A 25,237-nucleotide genomic window follows, 5' to 3' on the forward strand; every position below is an offset into this window, starting at 1 on the left:
TCCCTGAGAGATCACTTTGGGCAGTACAACGGTGCTTGTGCCATCAGTATGACATGCTGCTTGCTTTCGAGTTGGTGTAGAGTGGCTTGGGCCAGACCGACGAGATGTGTGCCAGGGACTTCGAAGACATCGTCCGGTACGTGAGGACAGTTAGGTAGGCATTGGTGGCGGACCAGGTGCCCACCGGTGTTACACTGCACGTTGAGGGAGCCAAGACGGTTGAGTTAGAACTCACGCGCACGTCGTCAACGTATGCTGAGAACATGCTGGCATGGCAAATCGGGGCGATAGTTCCCAAATTTGGGGACTTTGTACCGAACGGTCTTTTGCAGCTACAGGAACGATTTCTAGAACTGGTCAAACAAGTTTAGAGGGATGTACTGATTATGGGCGTAGAGTCGACTTACGACCCTGATATCATACAAGCTATCTGGTCGAAGTCTACGCAGCCGCTGGCCATATTCTTTTGCATATTCTGTCCAGGTATTCCCTGAATGCAATCATGGACGTTTCGTTGATTAACAGACCTTGGGTCTGTTGCTACGGCAAGCGGCTGGTTTGACCTTCGAGAGGCGGCTCTGGCCGCGGATGAGTCTCATACTTAATCTCGTGTGGCGATGCCGCGCCGCGGTACTGGAAGCTATCTGCAGGGACTTCCCTTAATGGCATGTGGTGCATTTGTAGGATATGATAGGTTGTTGTTGATAATTTCTACGTACCCTTGGGAGAACACGACAAACCCATGAAGTTCGTTGATTTTGAGAGAAAACTCCACATCGCAGCTATCGACCGGACCCGCCCGTCTCCCAATCCCAGTCATCCTCATCCTCATTACCCCGGATCATTCTGAATTAACAAATCACCGCTCGTGTCTCGCGCATCACCCAACGAAAGCTTGTTGAGCTACTCTGAACGAGGGCAATCTAATCACTGCTTTCCCACGTCAGCAAGCGTGTCCGTCCCGGCGACCGTCGGCCCAGAGGAGCTGGAGAATCTCTTCCCAGCCAGCTTCCTATCAGAGTTACAACGCCTTTGCCGCTACTGCAACCATGCCGGGGGCCCTGCATCTCCAATTGACCTCTTAGATGCCGCCGTTCGACCAGGTGTGAAATAGCTCAACTTGGCCATAACCAAAACTTCGCATCGTCGGCTCCATGAGCTAGTCTTCCACGATGATGATGTCGTCGGTAGCTCTTCTAACCCTGGTCTTCCGTCGGCGGTGAAGCCGAGCTGGGAGTTGGGTCACGATGAGGAGTGCGCACGTACGTATATAGCCATTAAATGTCCTCCCGCACGCGCGGGTGTTGAGTTACACCTCGTGTCACTCCCGTCGCAACCTCAATCCCAACCCGACAAGATGTCTACTGCGCGCCGCGCCGCGCTATCCCTGGTCCTGCTCTCCCAGCAGGTCCTCGCCGGCCTGTACAACGAGAGCACCGTAAACCACACCTGCGCCTTGTCACCCCCAGTGCTGTCCTGCTCCTCGGGCGCCGTGCCAGGCCTTGTCGACACCTGCTGCACCGAAACCTACGGCGGACTCCTCATATCCACCCAAATCTGGGACACCTACACGGGCCTCGAGACCTCGGGCCAAGTCCTACCCAAGGACACCTGGACTCTGCACGGCCTCTGGCCCGACTTCTGCAACGGCTCGTACACGCAATACTGTGATCTCTCACGGCAATACGACCCACTCCCCTCACCCAACACCACGACGGGCACCCCGGCCGGCGAGCCCGTTCTTCCCTATACCGGGCCCGGGATCGGCACGTTCCTGGAGCCCTTCGCCAAGTGGGATTTACTGGCGTACATGAACAAGTACTGGGTAGCGCAAAACCAGCCGAACCAAGATTTCTGGGCCCACGAGTTCAGCAAGCACGCCACGTGCTACAGCACCTTCGACGTCGAGTGTTACGGCCCGCAGTACGTCGAGCACGAGGAGGTGGTGGATTTCTTCGAGACGGCGCTGCTGTTCTACAACGAGCTGCCGACGTGGAAATGGCTTTCGGCCGCGGGCATTGAGCCGATTAATTCGACCTCCTCGAAGACGAAGAGCTACAAAAACTCAAATTCTTCTTCGCTGAGCTTGAGCCAGGTGCAGGACGCGCTGATCAAGGGGTTCGGCAAGATTCCGTATATAGCATGCGCCGGGCCCAGGTACAATGCTACCGAGGCTGGGGCTGGGAGCAGTGATGATGGATATACAGTGTTGACTGAAGTCTGGTATTATTACCACGTCTTGGGGAAGCCGCAGCGGGGCCAGGGGGTCACGGTCGATGCGAATAGTACTGGAGGCAGCGTGTCCAACTGCGCAAACACGCCAGGGGCTTTGAAGTACTATGAGAGGACCCCAGGCTCGGAAGCATAAAGATGACAAGTTATAGGTGTGTGTTGGGGGGGGCTTGTTAGTCCGGAATGGTCCAGTTCGTGTAAACACTCAGATAAGTCAAGAATGAAAGCCGTGCCGTTATGCCATGGATCTAAGAGTATTTGCAAATCCACATTTCGTTATTATGCTCGAGCAATGTCAAGTAAGTTAAAGTACAGATTCCTTTTCGCGAAAATGCCAGAACGCCGTGCCGTGCATGCATACTGAATCCATCTCTACTCGTCATCGTCCAGCTCCTCCACCTTAGGAGCCGTGTAGGTTCTCTGCTGGAGAGTCGCCGTTTGGATCTGCGTGTCGGTGCCGGTGGTGCTTGCGGTAGCCGGCGCCGGCGTGCCAGTGGTACCTGCGAAGCTAGCTGCCGCATCGGCGTTGATTCCACTCTTAGATGACGACTTCTTCTTCTTCTTGGGCTTGACAGTCTGTTCAAATTGGTCAACATGCCGATTTTCCTCGAGCAAGATTCAAGGAAACTAGCGAAACGTACCTCATGCCAGCCCCACAGAGGTCGGAAGCTGTCCATGAAGGACACATCTTCCCACAGGTTGGGGAACAACCACAGTCCAGGCGGCGTAATGAAATATGTGATGGAGAATAGAATGACGCGGAAGATGGCCATAGCAAAGAACAATCCAAGCAAGAACAGGAAGCCCCAGCTGAGGTAGTAGACACCTTGTCGGAGGACCAGAGGCCATAGGGGGTAGAGCACCACGGCGAAGATGACAATGAGTGCCAGAACTGCGTAGACCTTGCGCTTGAACTGAGAGCCCTCGTAAAACCAGATGTAGTACATGTCATCTTGGGCTTCCTGCTGCTGCTCGATCTTGACGGTCCACAGACCCTTGATTCGCTTCGCCTTCTTGGTCGCATGGTCGTGACCCTCGTGTGGATCCGACTTGCTTACGCGCAAGGCGAGCATCGACATGGGGAGGAGTTTGAACGTGTTCTCTAGAGTGGCGCGGTCGGTAATCTCAGGGAGGGCGGGGTTCTTCGCACGAGCTTTGGCGTAAGCTGGGGACTGTAGAGCTCGGAGTGCTCGCTTGACTCTGAACATGTCCTTGCGCTCGCCATTGAAGATGCAAGTTCGCGGCTTCAGCGGTTGGTTGCGCAGGAAATTAGCCAATGCGATCGCCACTGGGTTGGGAGGGCCAGGCTTGATGGGTTGCGCCTGTCCACGGGCCTGGGCATGCTGATGCTGGTTTTGAGCAACTTGTTTTCCTTGTCCCGGCGGGCCTTGTTGCCCCTGTTGCAGCCTTTGCAGTTGTGGCGGTTGCCCTGGCCCTCCACCATGCTGCTGCCGTGCCTGTGCCTCTGCCTGCGCCCGCGCCATCTGTTCCATTCTCTCCTTCTTGATTACCTCGACAAATTGCTGGACAGTCAAACCACGCTTCTGGGCTTCAGCGGCGAATTGCTGCTGCATTGCGGCGATCTGTTGAGGTGATGGCTGCGGCATGCCCTGCTGTGGTTGCGCCATCGTGAATGCGTTTGTGATGGGATTGCTGGACTTATTCAGAGACTAAAAGATGAAATGCCTATTGAAGTTGCAATATTTTTTGTTGGAGATTATCACAGAACCGTGTCAGGTTGTGATTTATGAGAACTTAAGGAGAAAGCTCTGCGGACAGACATCTGACTGCACCTATTGCAGTTCAGGCTTGACGCAACCTGTCCAATTCACTCGTGGACCACATTGTACTCTCCGTCAGTCAGCATGGGAATTTTTGGCCTTATCGGCACTAGCTTTCTCCGCTGTCCGTCCAATTGCCCACTGCGTGGGGCACGAACCACCCGTGTGCACTAAGGGTACTGAAGTAGCCAACATTGTGTTTGGAGATAATGCTATGGACTCGAGAGCACTGGCCAGCTTTACCGTGCTAACTGGGTTTCAGGGCCACTCCTCCCCCGCGAATACAAGGGAGGTGGTTTGATAGCTCCCTTCCATCTTATCAAAATATCATTTGGAAAGACAGAAGCTATCACCAACGACTCGGCAGTGGAACTCCCATCTTCCAACTCGCCTCATTGCAGAAATCTCGTGCCGCTTCTGGCGACCTACAGAAACGGAAAATTTGCCATTCTGGAGCCCTTCAGCGAAGGAACTCCTCTTTCGCACGTCAGCTTTGAGACAAAATGATGACATGACCATAGTCAGCCTTCCGGTTCAACTCTGAATCAAGGCCGCCCACACGAAGTGGAAGTGGATGCAAGTATTAATAGAAAATTTCTCGAAGGCTGGAGAACAGTAACTTTTCTGGAGCAACCAATCCACTCAAAGAAACCGGTTTCAAGGTGCGCGAGTGCGTGGGACGGCGGCGAAAAGATTTCTGTCGGACTACCCTAAAAGGCCTGGCTATTGCACGCGTGCTCCGATGCGTTGCGCTTTTACGGCAGCCTGCCGAAAACCCAATCACCGGATATCCGTTCCTGAGTGACCCGTACCCTCTCATCGCGCCATGTCGAGGTCATCTCCTTCATCCCCCTCCCTGCAGGGCGTTCTCGAACATGTTACGCAGTGGGAATATGCGACAGGCGCAAGCTACTAAGGGAGGGCTGGTGTCTTCTCTAGTGACACGAGCTTCTTCAGCAGGGGCGATGCCCATCCCACTGCGTCCAGTGGAGTTCTTCCTTCGGCGAAGACGAGAAAACACCATCATTTGTGATTCATAACAAAATAAATCCAACTGCCACACACCACGACCAATCTGTGAAGCACACGAGACACCCCTCTCAGCACCTTGTGGCAAGCTGCTTGCAAAGTGGTCGCATAGGTGGGCTATCCGACCTGCCAAAGGAAACCAGACCAAGGAAATTCAAGACATCGACTCGCTGTACTGCGCCGGTCATCTTACACATATGGTGGGTCCGCCAATGGTGTGTTGCGAGTGCAGCCATCCGCATTCTCTTGACACCCCAGCTTCTAAGCGCCGACTGGCCCGAGTGTTGAAGAGACCAAGACTGGAGAGCCTATCAAGTGACTACATTTGCGTCCAAACCATCAACTGTTCTTATCCCAATGTCATGCCCAAAAAGTCAGCGCCCGCTCATCTGGGTGAGCCTAAAGGCAAGGTCAGAAGGTAATTCCTTCCTCCGTCTTTTCATAAAGGCATTATCGATGCCGTCTGCCATGCCTTCTGCATGGTTCATTTGTTTCCTTCCATACTTCAACCCCACGAGTCCGCTGGCAGTTTCCCATCCTGTAAGCCAGCCCCCGACATGAAGTCACCGTCATGAAAGGCATTAGTGGGATGTTCGTGGGAGCATTTTCGTCGCTTTCGAGTTCCCTTTCTTGCTGCGCATGCGTCGATGATCGGCCTCGTCAATATGGTAAGCTTGTCACCAATCACAAGTCTAATATAGTCCCTGCCTCCCACCCAGTCGAATGTCGTTCTGATGTGTGCAGTTTCAGAGAAGGAGTCATTCGTGGTCTTGAAGAACCAACCTTCGTCTGTCCCACCGCCATCCGTTGAGCAGGCTTGGCAGAACAGAGGTCATGAGCTACCCATGGAGCGCACGTCGAGGAGGAGGCGTGGGTCTGGACGGAGTAGCTTCTCTGTGAGAAGGGGACTCTTATCAAAACCGACATCATCGCGCCGGCCGCAGATATCCGCTCCCTCAAACTTCCGTCATATCTACTCGGAATCCTTTCGGTTTCCGGACTATGGGCTGCCTCGTGCGAGGCCGAGGCCACTTTCTTTTCGTCCACTTGAACTTAGCATCTACCAGCACGATAATCACTTGTCACCTATCCTATCTCCTGTCGACTACCCTAGCCCGCCTGTCACACCTCCACAGCGCGTTGTCACACATTCCCCGCACAGCGATGGTAGCTACACCGTCGCGCACGCGCGTAGCTACTCTTCCTCCTTGTCATTCCACATTCCACGTAAGGCCACCAACACCGGATCCGTCTTCGACTCGCCCCGGTCAGGCTCGGATACAATTACGCAGCCTTCGCCGGCTCGGAAGAGAGCGCAGTCGATTAAGGCAAATGAGTCAGCCATGGACGACCTGATCGAAAAGGTCGCAACTGCAATGTTAGAGAGGGATCGGATCCAAAAGCAGCTCGACGACGTCATCGAGAGGCAGAGCATCTATGTCAGTAGTCGACCATCTACTGCTAATGAAATGCGGCCTTCCACCACCCGTTCAATCGTCGACATGGAGCCAATGCCGGAAATCCCAGCTTTGCCGCCAAATGCGCCTTCGTTCAGCGAGCGTGTCACCTCTGATCGCCCCAGAACCGCGCCGCCCAAGGGCTCTGTTTACATTCCTTACCGGGAGAAGCCACTTTCCGAAGAATCCCCTGCTTTCGCCTCTGCTTTTGCCTTGTCGTCATCAAGTCGTTGCATCGAGGGACGCCCTCCACCACCGCCGCTACCACTACGTCTACGTCCGCCTTTACGTAAGAAGAAATCCTTCTCGCATGTGTCAAACTGGCTAGGCTTCTCAGGCTATCAACAACCCGCCCGTGATATCAGCCTGGACTCCATCACGAACAAACCCAAGCCTATTCAGCCCAACGACGGCTTCTATCAGATTGCGACACCCAGTCAACCTGATGAACCGGCGCGCAGGTTGAGCTTCGAGTCCGAAGAGTCTGTGAGCGACTGGTCCTCCAGCGAGGACTTAGAACAGCAGACGGTACCAACAAGTTGGAGCCCGAGTAGTAGCACGACGGTCAGGGCTGCCGATCCGCCAAGGGCTGTCATGTTTGGCCAGGCGCCTCGACGAGAGAGTGTTGGCGTAGCCTTCTAGTTCCGATTGCCTTTTGTTTTTGTCTAATACTTGCATGATACCAGGGAATTGAGCGACTGATGCCTTCGATTTTGGGGTTCTGGGCGGATGACTTTACGGGGGCCTTTTGGGGGGCTCTTGGATGGTGGACTTGTAGGAAAATGGCCGGCGGCTGTTCTGGACTGTGGGGAGGGGGGAAGCATTTACTTTACCCCCCACAACAGGCATTGTTACATTTGTGTATATCAGTGACCAGTGGGACATTGCTGAGCAATTGCGGAGTCTTATTGCTATTCATCCTGCGGAACCATTGATCATTTTGTGAAGCCGCCATCAACTCGTATATGCCATGCATCAAGGATAAATCATGTATGTACCCTAGATATCTCCCACGCGGCAAGAGATGTGAACCTAGTGCCTACCAAATCACGTTGCCGATGCAGACACCAAAACTTATGCCGATGTTATTGGACGAGAACAGCAGTCTGCAGCTCTAGGGATATGCCTTGCAGAAAGCCTGGCCATCTCCTGCACAAGCAAAATCATCCGTGACCCTGGGAATTCTCGTTCAAACATTCCAGCAACTTCAAGCATGATTTAATCCGAGAATTGCGCTGACTTGAATGTAACCTTCGTGTCGAGCGCTGCACACTTGCCAACTGAACACATGTGCACCTCATCATGAATTCTCTAAGCGCTGCCAGCCTCGCGAGGACGATGGTGTTCTTCGTCGACTTTTCCTGTAAACTTATCCCCTAGACTTCGGAGATATGCGACTCCATGACTAGATCTTCGGCTAAGGTAAAAGACTTGCAGTCCGTGAATGAGCGGTTGCAAGATTGCAAGGCTTCAGCAGAGGACCGACGTGCCCGCAACCTACCCCATGCTCCAAACATTGACTCTCGAAAAGCAGCCGAGTGCCGTGACATTTTTCATTTCATGGGGGACAACGGTTTTCAGCAACAAGCGAACGCTAGTCTCAGCTTCAGTGACCGGCAAGCAAGGCACGAAGGCATTGCGGACGCTCATCAGCAAACCCCATGGTGGGCTTTGAGCGGGCAAGGAAACGGAGAGAGCAACAGTAACCGACTTCTCAGCTGGTTGAGACTGGCAGCGGGGCCGCAATGAAGAAATCACAGCAAGGACTGCTTCGGACTTTGCTATTCGACATCTTTCGACGGTGCCCACAGCTCATAGCGGATAAATACGACAAGCAATGGCCAGGCTTACCGAACAAGGACGATGTTCAATATCTGACGTGGAATCTACCGATGCTTTGCCAGGTCCTTAAACGTCTGATGCACCAAAATAATATTCCCGTGACCCCCATTTTTCGGGGGGGCGGAAGGGGGGGAAGATGCCTTCGGTCAGGATCCAACGAGGCAAATACTCATGCACGAGCTGAATAGGGGTGGTATTATAAGATATACCCGCAGCTGCCTTTTGACGCAGTCGCAGGTGTATTCCTTTGGGCCTTGCTGGTGACCAGACTATTCCGTGACGGCTTGACAAACAACAACAGTTATGCCGATCTATGTAAACGTTTGAATAGTTTCCCGTCGTATCTAGGAGACTTCTTCCGCCATATAATCAACACCGCTAAGCCATTATGTCGTGAAATGATGGCGGGCGCTTTGCAGATTGCACTTACCGCGCCGGAACCTCAAGAGCGCGTCGGACTTCAATGCAACGATGTCAACTTTGAAGGCCTTTACAGCGTTGATCAAATCCAACAAGCCACATCATCCGACTTCATGGAGGCCCACCTGGATCCGAGCGTCGGTAAGGGCCTGGATAACCGGCTCAGGCATGCGATGACTCTGGCCTGCCTCGTACAAGAACAAGAAAAGAAAGCTGCAATATTTATTAGCTTCACGTCGCTCGATGAGATTTAAAGGGTCTTGTGCATTAATGCAACCGATGTAGGCTGTATAGGTGATGAGAAATGTTGTAGCTTAAGATGTCCACCAGGTCAGGCGTTCATTCATTTACCTGGAGGCAATTGGCACTGCGGTGTGGTGTCCGAAAATACTAAATGTGTCCCAAAACCAAGCATCGCGTGTCTCGCTTCAGGCAGAACGTGGCTGCCTTTCGCAACCTCAACCCAACGTCAAAGAACGTGGAACAGCAATCGGTCTTCCGCATTACCGAGAGAATCTGAATTTTTTTTTTGCAAATCAGACTCCTGGTCTGCGACGAAAAAATACTTCGCGGTGACGACGTGGGCTGTGATGGCGCGCTTGTCCATCGCCTAAAACACATCAATGGCGATCACGGACGTGATGGACGGGCTGAGGGCGTGGGCAGCCCCTGCCTCATACAAGTACACTGCCCTCCCCGAGCGCGGTAGCCGGGATGCGGTACGGACCAGGAGGGATAAGGAGCAAGCGGACGGCAATCGAGCCATTATCAAGCTCGCAGCGGCGGGCTTGGTGATTGTGGTCGCCCTGTATTTTGTCGTTGGCTATATGTAAACCAGAACCTCTCGTGACGCCGTAAGGGCATATGAGTGCTGACCATCTCAGGAAATCTGATCCACCCCAAAGCGATTCTTGCGACGATTCGGGGCATGGCTTCCATTGCCGACCCGACATATCTCACTTCTGGGGACAGTACTCCCCATTCTACTCTGTGAAGTCCGACATCAGTCCTTCCACTCCCAAGGGATGCAATGTCACCTTTGCGCAGGTGCTCTCTCGCCATGGTGCCAGAGATCCTACGCTATCAAAAACCGTCATCTACGGTGCCCTTCTTGCTCGGGTCCAAAGCACCGTTACTCATTATGGGAAGGATTTTACCTTTCTCAGTGAGTACAACTATAGCCTCGGGGCTGATCAGCTGACCCATTTCGGTCAACAAGAGATGGTCAATTCGGGCATCCACTTCTACAATCGTTACAAGGACTTGACGAGGAATTCATCGCCGTTCGTGCGATCCGCTGGGCAATACCGTGTTGTCGAATCTGCCCAGAATTGGACTCAAGGTTTCCATCAGGCTCGACTGGCCGACAAGCACACCGACTTGCCAGATACATACCCCTATGGCATGGTGCTCATACCGGAGGGATCAGCCTTCAACAACACTCTCAGCCATGACCTCTGCTCAGCCTCTAGCTCAGCGAAAGGTTCAAGTGCACAGGCCGTCTGGCTGGATGTGTTTGCACCCCGTCTAACCGAAAGGCTTAACGCGAACCTCCCCGGCGCAAATCTCACGAACTCTGATACTATCGCGTTCATGGATCTTTGTCCATTCAACACTGTGGCCAATGCAGATGGCAAGCTGTCTCACTTCTGCAAGCTCTTCGATAGCGATGACTGGCATGCGTACGACTACTATCAGTCGTTGGGCAAGTGGTATGGGTTCGGTAACGGAAACCCCCTTGGACCTACCAAAGGAGTTGGCTACGTCAACGAGCTCATTGCCCGGCTTACTGGCGAGGCTGTGGTAGATCACACCAACACAAACAGCACGCTGGATAGCTCGCCCGAGACATTCCCCCTGGACAGGGCGCTCTACGCCGACTTCAGCCACGACAACGACATGAGCAACATATTTGCAGCCATGGGGCTGTACAACGAGACCGAGCCCCTATCGAATACTACGAAAGTCTCACCTAAGGGGACCAAGGGGTTTTCGGCCAGTTGGACCGTGCCATTTGCGGCAAGGATGTACGTCGAGAAGCTAAGCTGCGGGGATTCCGACGAGGAGATGGTGAGGGTATTGATCAATGATCGGGTCATACCGTTGCAGAACTGCGGTGTTGACGAGCTGGGCCGTTGCGAGCTTGGCAACTTTGTGGATAGCCTCAGCTTTGCCAGGGACGGCGGGCATTGGGACAAGTGCTTTGAGTGAGTGTCCTACCGGTTTTGATCAATCCGGTTGGATATTCGCCGCGACCTGGGGCGAATAGTAGTATGGGAGGCCTGGGTTGAGCTCCACTTGGGGCTCTATAGTCTAACCAGCGAACCAGTTGGACACCCGCTCCGCAGTGTCCATTGGCTGCTTCGTTAACGATCAATGGCTATGCAGTGTAACTTCACATACCTACATGGGGCTGTGAAAAGACCGAGGGCTCCACAGGAAGAAAAATGGGTGCAGATTGGTTCGCGGAGTAAGACATTTCGGGGGCTTGGAGGTTGACGTCGGCATAACTCTCCGCCAATAGATCGAAATCATTCATTAGCCTTAAATTCTTTCTGGTTGTCAATTATGTACTTGATACTCACCGGAATAGGCAAACATAATTTTTGGTTCTGTTGCTTGCAAGCGAAGGGTTGAATATGTGGGAGAAGAAGGGAATGCAGTTTACGGTGGAATTGAAAATTTGGATACTGGGGACCTCAACTGTTATTCCCACCTTGGTGCGCTATACACTTAGGACTGCACTTGCCCACGAGTAGGGGTGTTTATACCAATGAAGGTAAAAGGTCGCTGGTGACTGGCATCCGCTGGTGTTTTGCCCGTGGAGAGAGAGAGCTGGACGAGCTCGCCTGGCGCATTACGTCAAGCCTGCTTCAGAGCCTCCCCAGGTTGATTTGACAACTTCTCCTTGCGTACCTTCCGGTTACCTACGCAGATCGACCCCTTCCCGGCCAGGGTTGCCCTCATTGATAAACTAAATTGGACTCGGAAACGAATCACACAACCTCCTATTACAGTCTTAGCTATGGAGAACCCTTGTTACTAGAGAACTACAGCCCGGAATCCGTCCGTACTGATTCCGAGCATCCGATCATTTCCGGCGCCGAAATATTTCAAGCTAGGGTATCTGCTTAAAGCGGGACACGTAGAAACTTAAAGCACCGGAATATATCGCGAGAATAGAAAATGGCACGGCCTATGCGCACTCACGCGGGATTGACCTTCGCTGTTGACCCTGATGAGATGTCCTCAAGCTTCAACCTTCTACCACGCCAAACGAGCTAGTGGCTACTAATCTCGGGTATCAAGCGACTAAGAAACAACGCGGGAACCGGCTATGATCAGGTGATTTCCAGCGACGAGGCGAGACGATCCAGGCATCTCTGGGAAGCAAGACTGATGTCTGGTCGGGTCGGACGATGGTCGTAATTGGAGACTGAAAGTAGTTGGGTGTGTGTCTGCCTGGCTGTTCGATTGCGTTACCACGAGATGTCTCTATGTTTTCCCGGAGGCCTGTCACGACAAATGAGCAGAAGACTGCTTTGAGTGGCAGCTTGCTATTGCCGACAAGCAGACGACAGTATGATTGATGTATCAAGTGGAGTGAAGGATCAACCCTGTAGCTTAGTATCAACGCGCGACGAACCCTCGCTGACCGCTCTTCAAAAGGCATCAGTCCATTTTGAAAGTCCGATTCAGCCGGCCCACCATGGCGAGGAAGTACGTCGGCGGAGGAACAAAAGTCATCTTGATGCTGGGACTTCTTTCTACAAGCGTCGTGATTGACCAACTTTGAATCATAAACTCTTGACACTGACGGAATCCATGATTGTGAGATCTTGGCCTCGCGTTCGAGAATGCAACTGTGGTGTGCATATTATGTTCCAGCTTTGGACTCGTCTTCAGGGCATTTCACCTAGCTACCGTAGTCAAGTACTTATATGAGACGTTAGACTAGGTCCTCATTATATATAGTTCAATCGACGGAAACAGATGGTTATCAGGCGCCACCGGTGCTTCGTAGCCTAAACCTAGGAGGGAATGGCCACGGCAAACTCGACGAAATTAAGTCGCCAACGTCAAGTCGAAGTCCCCCTACAAGAGACAAGGCTTTGCTACCACCGAGGTGGTCAATACAAAAGACACGATCAACGATGCAGCAGGGGTTTGCCCCTTACGTGATTACGCACTTATGGAGGGACATTGCCAGCAAGCTAGGAGGCCTCGAGCAAGCGTCCCCGACAGCATGCAAGATCAGCTCCAGTTTTACATGTCCCGGTGTAGTTTTGAAGGCAGAAATCAATAACCCAGGTCATCCGCGGTTTACGTATATCCGGTCAACACACCGTGGCCTCAAGGAGTTAGACGGCAGGGGATGGGGCATGTGCCCAGAGATAGTGTTCAGCCTAGATACTCCAAGGACGGCTCCAAGCCAAACTGGCAGGAGAACCCAAGTACCTTTGAGTGAGGAAACCAGGACAAGTTTTACACATTGGATCAGCGTCCCGGATGTCCCAATTGCAAGATTATATGTTCATCCCTGGAGAAACGGCAAAAAAGCCAATATCATATCTCGTGAGAGAAGCAGCCCTATACTAAATGCATTACATTAACGCGGCAAGCCAACACAGACCAGAAACTGAGATGCGCCCCGAAAGGAGACAGAAAACAAGATGCGGATATGCAGCCCCTTTAATAGTTCCCGTAATGCATGTCCCAAACGCCGTGATCGTGCCCTTCTCCGTGCCCTTCTCCGTCCCCTCCTAAACTGTATGAGAAAATCGAGAAAACCTGGATACTCGCGCACAAACCGATGATCCTATGCGTGCGATCAAAAATGGAAAAGATGGAAGGAGGTTGGCGGACAAGAAAGTCAAGCCAAAGCCACCTGGGCCTGCAGGAGACTCCATGGACCATAGCAGAGAGGTGTCGATGCGATGCGATGCGATGCGCGCTATGCCGTTGATGCCATGCTCGAAACAGGAAATAATAAACCCTCCAAAAGGAAGAAAAAAAAGAAGAACACAAAAGGAAAAAAAAATGATGGTTCGGCTGTTCGTGTACGTTCAGTAGTCTCTCATCCTCGTCCTCGTGCCCCCGTAGGCCTTTCCGTCTCGCGTGGGTGCTGCTTTCTTGTTGGTTGAGCTATCGAGTTTCTCAACAGCACCTCCCCTTCTGTTTGGTCCCCTCCTCTCGTCCATTCTCCTCGGCGCTGTTCTGTCCCGCGTTCTCGATAGTGACGGCGGGCGAGAACCCAGGCGAAAACAGCCAGCTTCGTCGATCCCTACCGACCCTAAAGCTGCCCCTCGGGTTCACACCATCGAAGTACCCTCCATCCATGCCGTGTTCGAAACCCGGGGTTCCCGGAGTCGCCGTGGCGGCAAGCAACGCCTGCTGCATCTTGCGGTTCTGCTCGACGAGCTTCCTTGTCACCACCCGGAACACCTCCTCCACCCCCTCGCCGCTCTCGGCGCTAATCTCATGACACGCGTCCCAACCGACCTCCTGGCCCCAAAACCCGCTACTCCGTTTACTACTCGGGCTGCGCGGCTCGCCGGGCCCTCCACCTGCACTGCTCGTCCCCCCGCCGAAGATGCTTCCCTGGCTCACGCCTGGTCCCGGGGGCAGACCCGACATTCCTGGCGTCGCCGTGGGCGGGGGCGTGGACCCGAGGCCCGGTGCCAGGTTCTCGGCCACGTATGCGATGCAGCGTTCAAAGGGGACCTCGCGGCGGATCGGCTCACGCGCGACGATATCGGCTTTGGTGCCGACGACGTGGAGGACGACGTCCGAGGGCAGGTTGCGGCGCAGCTCCGTCAGCCAGACGCCCATCTCGGCGAAGGATTGCGCGTCCGTTATGCTGTAGCAGAGGATGCAGGCGTTGGCGCCGCGGTAGTAGAGGCGCGATATCGAGCGGAAGCGTTCTTGCCCGGCTGTAGGGGTTTGCAGATGTACATTTTAGCCTTCCTGAGCATTACAGTAGCCATTGGAAACGGGTGCATCGAACCTGTGTCCCATATCTGTAGGCGCACGACGGTATCGGTGTCGCTGTCGACGACGCGCTTCGTCATGAAGCTCGCGCCGACCGTGGATGTCGTCTGAGACGGATTGAAGGCGCCTTTGCAGTAGCGCATCACCAGCGACGTCTTACCGACGCCTTGCGAGCCGAGCACGACAATCTTGGCCTCGAGGGACGACATGCCGGCTGGCGGTGCGGGGTGGCGGACGGTTGGGTGGATTAGGTACTCGACTTGCTCGGTACGAGAAGAGGGAGGAAGAGGGCAAAAGGCGGTCGGTCAACTTGGGCAGACTGCGGCTTGTAGAAAAGTCGACTCGACACTCACTCGCGGGTCAACCGAGTGCCAAGGTGAATGCTTCACCGATAAGGGTTTAGGCGAAGACGGTTCGCGGCCGTCATGCTACGCTTGCCTCGTCGAAACTCGAACGCAGCTGCGGCTCGGGGCGATGCGAAATGGGCAATGGCGGTTGATCAGATGGAAGTCTGCTGATGCGCATAACGTTGGACAGTGCAGCAAGGGCCTAGCTCATGCGCCCGGGACCACTGCGTGCTGACGTATTCACTAGTCAAGGAACATCGGAAAGAAGGAAAAGCAAAGGGCAATCCGCAGGCGGACACTGAACACGGCAAATGCCAAGGGAAGAAAGGAAGGAACCTTAAAGGAAGGAACCTGCCAGCTGCGCCGTTCGCATGCCGCATTTGGCGTGTTTCGAGCGTCTGTGTCTCCATTCCCATTCCGAATCCCGCTTTCGCTACAGAACCGAGATGGGCTTGATGGGGGGAAATGATACAGAAGCTGATGGGATCCGCAATGGCAGCATCGCCCTCCTTCCCCCAGCACAGGCTGAGCATCATGTCCTGGAAGCGGCAACTGGCAAGGGTGCTACGCCAATCACGTCCTGCTGGTCTGACCCGGACGACTTTGGGAACTCGTACGGTATAACGAATACCGAAGTGTTTCTGTGACTTTGCATGTCGGAACCGACTGGTGGCTTCCCAGTTGGGAGTTACCATCGATGTTTCCATGTTCGCTTCGACTGGAAGCCATTGACCTCTCCATTCCGCAGGTACGGAGGGATCCGTGCTGTCCCCGTTTCTATTGTCACAATCGATGGACATTTTCTACTTGTCGTTTGCGGCCCTGCTGGAACGTCACCCAATGCAAGAGACTACGTAATGTAAGTCAAGTCAACTCAAGTCCCACATCACTCGCATGTCTCTTGAGCTCTGGTTTTCCACGGCAATGTGTGTGCTGCCTACTGCTCTGTCGCCTCGTCTCGCTTCCCGAAGGCCCTCGAACTAGGGTTGTATCACACAGCTGCAGCTGTCTTTACGTTCTTATTCAGACGGTGAATACCGCGGCTCGCCAGCTTTTTCGTTCTGGGTTATTCTTTGTCTCCATGCCGGCCGTCATGAGGTTTACGCAGCTTCTTCGTCTGTACCGCGACTGGAACCTCCCACGTCGCCAACATACACTACCTACCGGGCTTTTTGGAGTCTGGACAAGCGTGAATTCTTGACTTAATAGATTGGGCGGCAGGTTGCAACTATCACGCCATGGCTGGACAACCTCCGGCGGCAGCGAGCCGACGAGGCATCTTTTGAGTAGCTCTTGTACGACATTGGGCCGCTCCATCCGGTCTATGCGGCTGTGGTGCTTCCCGAACTGCGATTGGATATCCGCTCAATCCTAAGCTCGCAAGAATACTAGCCAAGCCACCAGAGGAACGCCGGGAATGTGAAGGTTAACCCATCCAGCGATGCAGGGTTGGGTTTACTCTCTTCTAATGGGATGTCTTTTCGCCTTGGGTGCAGTCTAACCTTGCGTGGTCCATGTATGAGGCTCTTTTCGGACGACACTGTCTGTAATTGCTGCTGGTTTGAAATTGTAACGGAAGAGACGGAAGCCAAGAGGACTTCGGTTGTGTTGCGTATCCTTCTCGTAAATCTCGAGCGCAAATGACGTACTGCGACGGTTATCTAGTATTAATTGATATCGCAACAATGGCTACCCTTGTATGCATTAGACAGCTCTACCGGAGCAGTCTAGCCTAGACTACTTCATACCCTGCTTACTGGAGGTATGTCTGCGGGGAAGGCATTTACCACACCTACTCGCAGCAAGCACATGCCGGCTTGATGCTTTAATGGTCAACTCATCCCTATACAATTCTCTAGTTTTCTCAACATGCGACTGCCGTCGTTCTCAGCATTCCTTCCGAATTGCTAAAATTAGTTCGGCTTTGCACATTATTGACGATCCTGGAGATGCCCGAATATATTCGAAAGATCCGATCGGACCTAACCGATCCAAACTGGGAGTCGGCGCTAACTGCACCACCAACGTCACCACTCAGAAGGCCGAGGACCCTGAGTTCCGGGAGCTTCATGTCATCATTATTACAGACATGTATGGTCCGTGAAGGTATAACGACTTACAGGACTGAAACTCGAGCTCTTTAATAATGTACACTTTACCACGTATCATTGCCGTATTTCAAAATATACGGCTACTTGACTGAACAAAATAAGCAGCAACTCATCATCCCACTTACACAGCTGTCACTCAGGACGCCACAAACAAAACCTGCCGTGAAACATGTCTTATCCCGAGAAGTTCGAAGGATTCATGATCAACGAGTTGGGCAAATACAAGGAGTTCAAGAAGCAACCCGCAAGTAAACCCTCTCTCGGCACCTCATCGTCCACTATATCCAGTTTTCTTCTAATATCCTCCCCTGTCTACAGTTCACGCCCAAAGCCTTCGGCGAACACGACGTAGACATCAAGATCGAGTGCTGTGGCGTCTGCGGGTCAGATGTCCACACCATTACCGGCGGCTGGGGCGAAGCCCCAACGCCCATCTGCGTCGGGCACGAAGTGGTGGGCAAGGCGATCAAAGTGGGCGCTCAGGTCAAGGACGTCAAAGTAGGTGATCGCGTTGGCGTGGGCGCGCAGGTGTGGGCGTGCTTGAAGTGCCCGCAGTGTGAGAGTGATAATGAGAATTACTGTCCGCACATGGGTGGTAAGGAACAATATTCAATATCCCCTCTTCAGATTTCAGGGTTAGGGGATGAGGTGCTGATACAAAACATAGACACCTACGGAACCCCTTACCCTAAAGACGTCGACCCCGACGAAACGATCTCACAGGGTGGTTACGCCTCTCATATTCGAGCTCACGAATACTTCGTCTTTCTCATCCCCGACGCCATCCCCTCCCACCTCGCCGCCCCGATGCTTTGCGCGGGTCTAACCGTCTGGTCTCCCCTCGTGCGCGCCAACGTCGGTCCCGGGCAACACATCGCCGTGGTCGGCCTCGGCGGACTAGGCCATTTCGCCGTCATGTGGGCGACGGCTCTCGGAGCCAACGTAACCGTCATCTCGCACTCGCCCTCCAAGAAAGACGATGCTTTGAAACTTGGCGCGAAGCACTTCATCAACAACGGCGACAAGGATTGGGCGAAGCCATTGGCGTTCGCGTTCGACTTCGTGCTCAACACGGCGGATATGACGCACACGTTTGACATCAGCCAGTATCTGTCGATCCTCAAGGTGAACGCACGGTTCCACCAGGTCGGGCTGCCGGATCAGTCGATTCCGAATTTGAAGCCGCAGCAGTTCATGGCGAATGGGTCGAGCATTGGGGCTAGCCATATCGGGAACCGCCCTGAGTGCTTGGCGATGTTGAAGTTGGCGGCCGAGAAGAAGCTTTTTCCTATGGTCGAGACGCTGCCCATTTCTGCGGAGGCGTGTGCGGAGGCCGTGGAGAGGGTGAAGAACAATAAGGTACATTATCGGTTTGCGTTGACGGATTACAATAAGGCTTTCGGGACATGAAGTACGTAGAAGGGGACACGAGCATGAATAAAATCATTTTAATTTATGGTTCAGCGGGTCTTGGCTTATCAGTAGAAGGACTATATGCTGCTCGTATAGGTGGAGTAGTTCACTAGCACTTCCTTTGTATATACTCTATGACTGACGTTTAGGGCCAAATCCTAACTGTAGCAGTGAATGTCTTGGTGGATACGGGTGTCTGGACGGATCTTTTGCGGCGGATTAAGGAAACGTAGTCATACCCAGGCTAATGAGCGTCGAAATCCAAAGCATACCTCGCAGCGCTCTCAAACTGTGTAATCTCAATCATGATGTGTTTTGATGACCGTGACGTTACCTACTATTACTCCTACCACCCAGTCCGATATTGGCGAGACGGAGACTAATATGGTCGTGATTGTTGGGATGAGCAAGCTGTAATACGTACAAATTAACTAAAATAAATTACTATTTGAGATAGGGGAACTAGGACGTTTGGTGTTTGATATCGTTGAGGATGTGTGCGCACACTGTCTCTAGTATACTGTTTCTACCACAACATACTCGTTTCAAGTGCCGAGAACAACATACACGACTTTCGTAAAACTCATGTACACAACTTTTGGTACCGCAAAAAAAATCGCACTCATGTGTGTGTGTGTGTGTTCACACCCATGCTCTCCACAACCCAACAGCCAACACACTCCTCATATCTTGGCCTTGGGCGGCTTCCACGAAGGCGTGACCAGCGCATCATAAACCGTATGCCCCAGACTATCCTTCGGAACAGGCGTAATATGGCTCCCCAAATTCCTCACATCCACCAACGACGGATTCAACTGATCCACACTCGTACACCCAATCAGCCGCATGTTCATCTCCATCTCATCCTTAAGCAGTGCCATAGCGCGGTCCACCCCCTCAAACCCATACGCGCTCATAGCGTACAGGAAAGGCCGTCCGATACCGACACCCTTAGCACCCAAACACAGTGCTTTCAGGATATCCGTCCCGCGGCGCACGCCGCCGTCGATGTAAATCTCGATCTTGTTCTCGAGCCCCAGTTCCCGGAGCACCGGCATCGTCTCGGCGAGGATCTCAATACCCGAACGGGCGAACTCGAGCTGGCGGCCTCCGTGGTTGCTGAGCACGACGCCTTGGACGCCGACTTCAATGGCTTTGAGCACGTCCTCGACGCGCTGCACGCCCTTGAGGAGTATGGGCATCTTGGTGACAGATTGGAACCAGGGGATGTCCTTCCAGGAAAGGGCTGGGTCGATGAAGGACGAGATGGCGCGGGCGGCGCCCTGGGAGTTGTCCGTCTGCTGGCCCGACTGCACGTTCGTCCCTGGGTCGGTGAATTTGGATCGCATGTCCTTTTCTCTCCGGCCCAACTGCGGTGCGTCGACCGTGATGAACAGGGCCTTGCAGCACCGCTTCTCGGCGTGCTCGATGATGCGTTTTGTGATGGCTCGATCTCGGTTAACGTAGAGCTGCATCCACTGGACTTGATCTCCCTCTGCGGCGTCCATAATCTCGTCGAAAGAACATGATGCCAGTGTTGGGATCATTTGGACCACGTTGTGCTTCTTGGCAGCTCGCGTGAGGCACACCTCGCCCTCGGGATGGCCCAGTTTACCTAGTGCCGTCGCGGTTACGTAGAACGGTACGTCGACTTTGGTGCCCAGCATGGTGGTGGAAAAGTCAACTTCCTCGACGTCGACAAGGATCCTAGGTCGGAACCAGATCCTGTGAAAGGCCTCGTGGTTCTCGCGAAGTGTCTACAGGCTTGTTAGTCAACGTTCGAAGGATTTCTAGCCGGAGCAACGCACAATCTCGTCATCGGCCGCACTCGAATAGTAGCCCCATGCTCCTTTCTTCATGGTCTTCTTCGCAACGGCCTCGAAATCCAACATGTTATAACATTGTTCCAGCATGGGCTTGTCTGCGATGCGCTGCTGCCGCTCTTCCTCTTCCGGGTCGAATTCCTTCTCGACCGTCGCAACGGTGCTCATGTCCACGGCGCCCTTGTGTTTGGACTGGTCGAGGTACTTGTCCAGAGTGTCCGGAGGGTGAATGGGGTCGAACTCGTCAGTCGCGTCTTTGCCCTGCATAGTTTCGTCAGGCTACGGAACGAATCAAGAACTCGGTGTCAAGTACCGCGTATTTGAGGATGATTTTCGTCCCGCCGGGATGCTCTGTGCCGTGGTTTAGCGACTCCCATGACTCCAGCACGAGTAGCCTCACCTGGTAGGAATTCCGTCACATCGTATGCTTTTCCCTAGAGCCTCGTCAGTACGCCCTATAGCCATAGCAGTAGCAGCTAGAACTGCTTACATGTATCACCACCCAGCAGCTTTCCTTGCTATCATGCCTCGCAACCTCGGCACCGGAAAGCGCCATATTGAATGCAGCTATTTGCTCTCGAGACCTCGGTAGTAAATCGAAACAATGTCAACCAAGCGGTTCAGTGCTGCGCATGGGGTATCCGCGTGCTAAATACGGAAGGATGAATGAAACGATAGACGAGAGAGATGCAACGAAAGATAAAGAAAGCACCAGATGCCGAACAGCGCGAGATGCAGTCTTTGCACCAGTCAACCGGGCTGAATGCCGAGTGACAAGGCCGACGGTTGAACCGCACCCTTGCAGAGTGTGGAGAAGCTGCCGGTGTGTGGAGCTATCCACCAAGATCCAGCAATGGGGCAACTCTCGGGCGGTCGGGGGAAAGTGGTGCGGGCTTGCTAATCATTGTTGTATGATTCACCACTCCCGAGGAAGGACAAATCGGCGGTATCTAACTGGGTGTTCGATTCTACAATCTGCTTTACCAATCAAGACAGGTGCCGATTGTTTGCCTCAGCCAACGCCTGTATTTACGGCAGTGCGACTTGACGCGCACCTACTTCGTAATTTACTTCGTAGTCGTCAGGTCCGTCTAGTTCGGCCGGTGATGCTACAGCTCTGAGGACGACAAGCAACAATGATGCAATGGTTGGGGGCGGCGGGGCGCGGAGTGTGGAGTAAGGGGAGGTCAGCAAGGTGCGTGGTTCCGGGTAGCTCCGCTGCATTCCCACCTGAGCTACGCCTCGAACTGCGCCGCCAGTGTATTTGGACACATTACACAGCATCATTATTAGAGTTCCAGCTAGTCGACAATGGATGACCGGCTCGAAAGTCGATATATCGGATTTCCACATCAGATCATTAGTCATCCAAGCCGCTCTGACGTGATGATAACCCCGCATTACATCTCAGGCATCTAGAAGTAACCGAGACGTTTTTATTCTTCGATTCCCCACGCCAACGAAGCCGCGCTTCATGTCCGCAAGTTCCCGCTCAGCCTCAGTTGTCGAGATCATATGTTCTAAACCAACAATCTAGCAACCCTACCCGAAAGCCATCCATCGCAACCTCTGCAGTTTCTTGATATGCCGTCCGGCCACGCCAAAGCCGTAGTAAACAGCACGGTCGTCGCCGAGACCGACGCCTACGAGTTCGTTGAAGGCAACGTCTACTTTCCTCCCAGCTCCGTCAAGTCTGAGTACTTTACCAAGACGGACCAGCACACGCACTGCCCGTGGAAGGGGGATGCGAGCTACTACACCATCAAAGTGGGCGGTACGTTTGTCTTCGTTCTAGCTATATATCCCAGTGCCTTGCTGTTCTTCTTGATCGAGGTCAAATCGCTGAGCAAGGCGTCTCCCATGAAATTACCGAAGCAGACGGTGGTGTGTTTTCTTTCTCCAGAACCAGGTTCCATCATCCGGACGCTTTATTATGAGACTTGTCGTGGCTAATGACCCTGTTGCTGCCAGCGCTCGAAGATGACATGGCAGTAACAGGCTGTTCCTCTCCACAAAGCTCCTCAAGGGTCTTTCGTTTTGTCTCGGGAATGCAGAGAGTGGTGAAGCAGCCGAGAAGCATGAACAAAGCATAAATCTCGAGCACGTGGTCTATCCACGGGTTCTTGTTCTTAGAGCCGGCCACGTACCCCTTCGTGCGCAGAGTGGCAATGGCGCCCTGGCCGATAATGGAGCCGATTTTGCCCGACGCGGCGGAGATGCCGTGCGACGTAGATCGGTAGCGGGTGGGGAACACTTCTCCGGGCACGATAAAAGTCGTCATATTAGGCCCGAAGTTGAAGAAGAACTGTGCAAGAACGTAGATGACAAGTAGTCCGGTGGTGCTTATGTGGTAGTATGCAAAACCCATGACGGCGAAAAGGATAGTGAGAATGATGAAACCACCCAATTGAATGGTTTTCCGGCCAAGCGTATCGATAGTTGCGACAGAGACCCAGTAGCCGGGAACGGCACCCGCCAAGACCACGATCAAGTTTCCCACGGCCGTCTTGTAGAGGAATTCGTACGTGGTGTTCGCAGAACTGCTCGAGTACCCAATGACGCTCAAAATTGTGGCCGTGTTGAGGGAAAGACCGTAGTAGGCGACGTCGAGCACAAACCAGGAGGCAGCGGTCCCGAAGAGAAGCAGGCCGTTCTTGGGAATGGCATAGTGACGTGCGAAGTCGCCCCAGCTGGCCCTGGGGACCTTCAGCGTTTCATGAGCCGCATTTTGTGCTTGGATTCGGGCCACTTCCTCGGGGTTGCCTCCGTGCTTGCCAGCCATGTACGCCTGGACATCATTGGCAGCCTTCTCAACGTCGCGACCGACGTCGAAGGTGTATCGCTGAGACGTAATTGGTAGCTGTCATAGGAGGGGGGTACGGGGCCACCTACAGGAGTTTCCGGGATGGTCAATCGGTAGTAGAGAGCAATGCAAGCCGGGACAGCACCAACGCCAATCAGGGTCCTCCACATCTTGTCGACGGAGACGGCGCAATATCCCGTGCATTCGCTAATTCCTCGAGACTGGGAGAGGGACTCCTTGAAGCCGAGTGTGACGAAGATCATGACCAGGGCAGCGACAGCTTGACCAATACCTTGCATGGCGAAAACGGCACCCATCATGGCACCTCGCCACTTGGTCGTCGCGAACTCGGATGTGATGATACTCGATAGGGGGTAGTCACCACCGATGCCCACCCCCATCAGCACACGCCAGAAGATGATAAGGCCGACGATGTTGACCGAAGGGGATTCGGATGCAAGAGCTTGACCAACAGTGGCAAAAATAATAATCAACAGCTCGATTCCGTACATCTTCTTTCGACCATATCGGTCGGCAAGGTAACCGAAGAGAAGCTGTCCAACAACAGTGCCGGCCGAGGTGGAGAGTTTGATGGCGCTATCCGAAGCAGTTGGCATCGTGCCGCCATAGTAGACGATGCCAAGCATAGCAGTCAACAAACTGACGGCGAAGATGTCGTATGAGTCGGTGAAGAAACCGATCCCGGCTACAAGACAGGCTCTACAGGCTCGTTAGGTCTGGTCTGGTTATCTTGAGAGATGAAGAGGGAGTGCTGACCTTACGTGATACCAGCCGAAGGGGGCCTTGTCGATTTCGGCAAGAGCAAGACGGCGGCGTTCATTGGGGTCTTGTATGTGGACGAAATCGTTGTGGAAATTGTGGTCTGTTCGTTGGCGATATGATGAGTAACAGTAGGACCGTAGGAGTAGATGGCATGAGACTTACAGGCTGCGTTGCCGCCGTGCGTCGTCGCGACGACTGGCACGCCTGTAGAAGTACCAAAGGCTTCCGACATTGCGTCCTTCTTATTTGTTGTGTGTCTGTTGTTTGGGTATGAAAGATGGCGGATGGATCGGCACCAATGGTGTAGAGGCGGAAGGAGAGGAAACCCGGCGATATATAAGACCACCAAGAAGCAAAGGGTCGACGACAGGCAATACCGATGTGGACAGGATGTGACCTGGACTATAAATAATTTTGTCTCTAAATCAGGCCGTGGGGTAAGGTCGCAGCAGGTCGCCTGCCAATGGGAACGGGAGGAGAGCTCATAAGCTAGCTATAAGTGAGCTGCTCGCACCTTACTTAACACCGAAACCGCGTGTGGAACTTGGGTTTTTGGTTTGGGGACTTATTAGCGAGCCTAGATTTGGGTAGACATAGGATGATTTTGTGTATTTGCGCTTTAGGCCCGACCTCTCTTGGTGGACGCATTTGGCGAGGGGCGTTGTGCTCATCAGGGAACAGGCTCCATTGGGATTGGAAACAGGTTTGCGCCCATAGAACTGGTCACTTCAGGATGACTTCAAAAGTTGGGAATATCGGTTGGCTGCTGTGTCTATATTGATGGTCGCGAGGTCCGAGAAACTCATTGAAGATTACCAACACAAGGAAGGGATGGACAAGATTGTACTCAGACGCCAACTCTGACTCCAGACCTGACGACGTAACTCGGCATCAGACTTGTCTAGTTCGAAGCAACGAAGAATTTCCATCCAGTCGGTATAATGCAACCTCGGATTCGTCACTGTCGACGATTGGAAGTCGCAGAGAACGTTGCTGGTAACTGGCATCGCCTTGGCGGCCAACTATCTTATGCGCCGCTGTAGAAATACGATGCACCGGAAACCGCTTAAAGCTTGACATGGCGGAACGTGTCGCGACTTGATAATGTAATTCGTCCGTTTTTCGAGATCGAGTAGGGGATGTCAAGACTAGTGAGGAAAAGCTAGTTGACCCTGGCTCCGCGGTGACTGGGGCACAACGTCGGG

The 25,237-nt window shown here is 53.3% G+C and overlaps 11 protein-coding genes across 11 annotated transcripts; 7 read left to right on the forward strand and 4 right to left on the reverse strand.

Annotated features, from left to right (window-relative positions):
- Positions 1-1,094: 1,094 nt before the first annotated feature.
- BCR38DRAFT_224909 (ribonuclease T2-like protein) lies at positions 1,095-2,481 on the forward strand. Its single transcript, XM_040854276.1, has one exon. The coding sequence runs from the start codon at positions 1,358-1,360 to the stop codon at positions 2,366-2,368; it is 1,011 nt and encodes a 336-aa protein (XP_040714877.1). The 5' UTR covers positions 1,095-1,357; the 3' UTR covers positions 2,369-2,481.
- Positions 2,464-4,112, reverse strand: BCR38DRAFT_475232 (translocation protein Sec62-domain-containing protein). The gene is made up of 2 exons (XM_040862996.1): positions 2,874-4,112; positions 2,464-2,808 (listed from the first exon to the last, which is right to left on the reverse strand). The coding sequence occupies exons 1-2, from the start codon at positions 3,858-3,860 to the stop codon at positions 2,605-2,607; spliced, it is 1,191 nt and encodes a 396-aa protein (XP_040714878.1). The 5' UTR covers positions 3,861-4,112; the 3' UTR covers positions 2,464-2,604.
- A 1,501-nt stretch (positions 4,113-5,613) lies between these two features.
- Positions 5,614-7,141, forward strand: BCR38DRAFT_410170 (uncharacterized protein; the record flags this gene model as incomplete). The annotated part of the gene is made up of 2 exons (XM_040858431.1): positions 5,614-5,710; positions 5,787-7,141. The coding sequence occupies 2 exons, from the start codon at positions 5,614-5,616 to the stop codon at positions 7,139-7,141; spliced, it is 1,452 nt and encodes a 483-aa protein (XP_040714879.1).
- A 565-nt stretch (positions 7,142-7,706) lies between these two features.
- On the forward strand, positions 7,707-8,649 carry BCR38DRAFT_436244 (uncharacterized protein). The gene is made up of 2 exons (XM_040860442.1): positions 7,707-7,862; positions 7,929-8,649. The coding sequence occupies exons 1-2, from the start codon at positions 7,802-7,804 to the stop codon at positions 8,246-8,248; spliced, it is 381 nt and encodes a 126-aa protein (XP_040714880.1). The 5' UTR covers positions 7,707-7,801; the 3' UTR covers positions 8,249-8,649.
- BCR38DRAFT_224952 (uncharacterized protein) lies at positions 8,148-8,634 on the forward strand. Its single transcript, XM_040854277.1, has one exon. It carries the CDS (start codon positions 8,245-8,247, stop codon positions 8,527-8,529), a length of 285 nt encoding a protein of 94 aa, XP_040714881.1. The 5' UTR covers positions 8,148-8,244; the 3' UTR covers positions 8,530-8,634.
- Positions 8,650-9,402: 753 nt separating the features above from the next.
- On the forward strand, positions 9,403-10,972 carry BCR38DRAFT_458430 (histidine phosphatase superfamily; the record flags this gene model as incomplete). The annotated part of the gene is made up of 2 exons (XM_040862158.1): positions 9,403-9,590; positions 9,646-10,972. 2 exons carry the CDS (start codon positions 9,403-9,405, stop codon positions 10,970-10,972), a joined length of 1,515 nt encoding a protein of 504 aa, XP_040714882.1.
- A 2,946-nt stretch (positions 10,973-13,918) lies between these two features.
- Positions 13,919-14,961, reverse strand: BCR38DRAFT_345275 (putative ras-like GTP-binding protein; the record flags this gene model as incomplete). Its single annotated transcript, XM_040856170.1, has 3 exons — positions 13,919-14,336; positions 14,397-14,694; positions 14,769-14,961. The coding sequence occupies 3 exons, from the start codon at positions 14,959-14,961 to the stop codon at positions 13,919-13,921; spliced, it is 909 nt and encodes a 302-aa protein (XP_040714883.1).
- A 2,821-nt stretch (positions 14,962-17,782) lies between these two features.
- On the forward strand, positions 17,783-18,701 carry BCR38DRAFT_436251 (uncharacterized protein). The gene has a single exon (XM_040860443.1). It carries the CDS (start codon positions 17,799-17,801, stop codon positions 18,618-18,620), a length of 822 nt encoding a protein of 273 aa, XP_040714884.1. The 5' UTR covers positions 17,783-17,798; the 3' UTR covers positions 18,621-18,701.
- Positions 18,702-19,019: 318 nt separating this feature from the next.
- Positions 19,020-21,341, reverse strand: BCR38DRAFT_436255 (FMN-dependent dehydrogenase). Its single transcript, XM_040860444.1, has 5 exons — positions 20,937-21,341; positions 20,847-20,880; positions 20,760-20,797; positions 20,432-20,707; positions 19,020-20,380 (listed from the first exon to the last, which is right to left on the reverse strand). Exons 1-5 carry the CDS (start codon positions 21,000-21,002, stop codon positions 19,307-19,309), a joined length of 1,488 nt encoding a protein of 495 aa, XP_040714885.1. The 5' UTR covers positions 21,003-21,341; the 3' UTR covers positions 19,020-19,306.
- Positions 21,342-22,036: 695 nt separating this feature from the next.
- BCR38DRAFT_322527 (uncharacterized protein) lies at positions 22,037-22,222 on the forward strand (the record flags this gene model as incomplete). The annotated part of the gene is made up of 1 exon (XM_040854782.1): positions 22,037-22,222. A coding segment is annotated over one exon (186 nt), but the record flags the coding sequence as incomplete, so codon positions are not given.
- Positions 22,223-22,361: 139 nt separating this feature from the next.
- On the reverse strand, positions 22,362-24,264 carry BCR38DRAFT_345056 (major facilitator superfamily domain-containing protein; the record flags this gene model as incomplete). Its single annotated transcript, XM_040856154.1, has 4 exons — positions 22,362-23,288; positions 23,339-23,969; positions 24,027-24,132; positions 24,195-24,264. 4 exons carry the CDS (start codon positions 24,262-24,264, stop codon positions 22,362-22,364), a joined length of 1,734 nt encoding a protein of 577 aa, XP_040714887.1.
- Positions 24,265-25,237: the final 973 nt, after the last annotated feature.

This window comes from Pseudomassariella vexata (assembly GCF_002105095.1).
Source record: "Pseudomassariella vexata strain CBS 129021 chromosome Unknown BCR38scaffold_8, whole genome shotgun sequence".
Taxonomy (NCBI): Eukaryota; Fungi; Ascomycota; class Sordariomycetes; order Amphisphaeriales; family Pseudomassariaceae; genus Pseudomassariella; species Pseudomassariella vexata.

Excerpts from the sequence above, each read along its gene's own strand:
- BCR38DRAFT_436255 (XM_040860444.1), bottom strand. The coding sequence starts at position 21,002 with ATGGCGCTTTCCGGTGCCGAGGTTGCGAGGCATGATAGCAAGGAAAGC. Across the intron at positions 20,881-20,936 it reads GCTGCTGGGTGGTGATACAT|GGAAAAGCATACGATGTGAC; the intron begins GTAAGCAGTTCT and ends ACGAGGCTCTAG. Across the intron at positions 20,708-20,759 it reads AAATCATCCTCAAATACGCG|GGCAAAGACGCGACTGACGA; the intron begins GTACTTGACACC and ends GAAACTATGCAG.
- BCR38DRAFT_436244 (XM_040860442.1), top strand. The coding sequence starts at position 7,802 with ATGAATTCTCTAAGCGCTGCCAGCCTCGCGAGGACGATGGTGTTCTTC. Across the intron at positions 7,863-7,928 it reads GTTCTTCGTCGACTTTTCCT|ACTTGCAGTCCGTGAATGAG; the intron begins GTAAACTTATCC and ends CTAAGGTAAAAG.
- BCR38DRAFT_475232 (XM_040862996.1), bottom strand. The coding sequence starts at position 3,860 with ATGGCGCAACCACAGCAGGGCATGCCGCAGCCATCACCTCAACAGATC. Across the intron at positions 2,809-2,873 it reads CTCTGTGGGGCTGGCATGAG|ACTGTCAAGCCCAAGAAGAA; the intron begins GTACGTTTCGCT and ends CAATTTGAACAG.
- BCR38DRAFT_224909 (XM_040854276.1), top strand. The coding sequence starts at position 1,358 with ATGTCTACTGCGCGCCGCGCCGCGCTATCCCTGGTCCTGCTCTCCCAG.
- BCR38DRAFT_436251 (XM_040860443.1), top strand. The coding sequence starts at position 17,799 with ATGGGTGGTAAGGAACAATATTCAATATCCCCTCTTCAGATTTCAGGG.
- BCR38DRAFT_224952 (XM_040854277.1), top strand. The coding sequence starts at position 8,245 with ATGAAGAAATCACAGCAAGGACTGCTTCGGACTTTGCTATTCGACATC.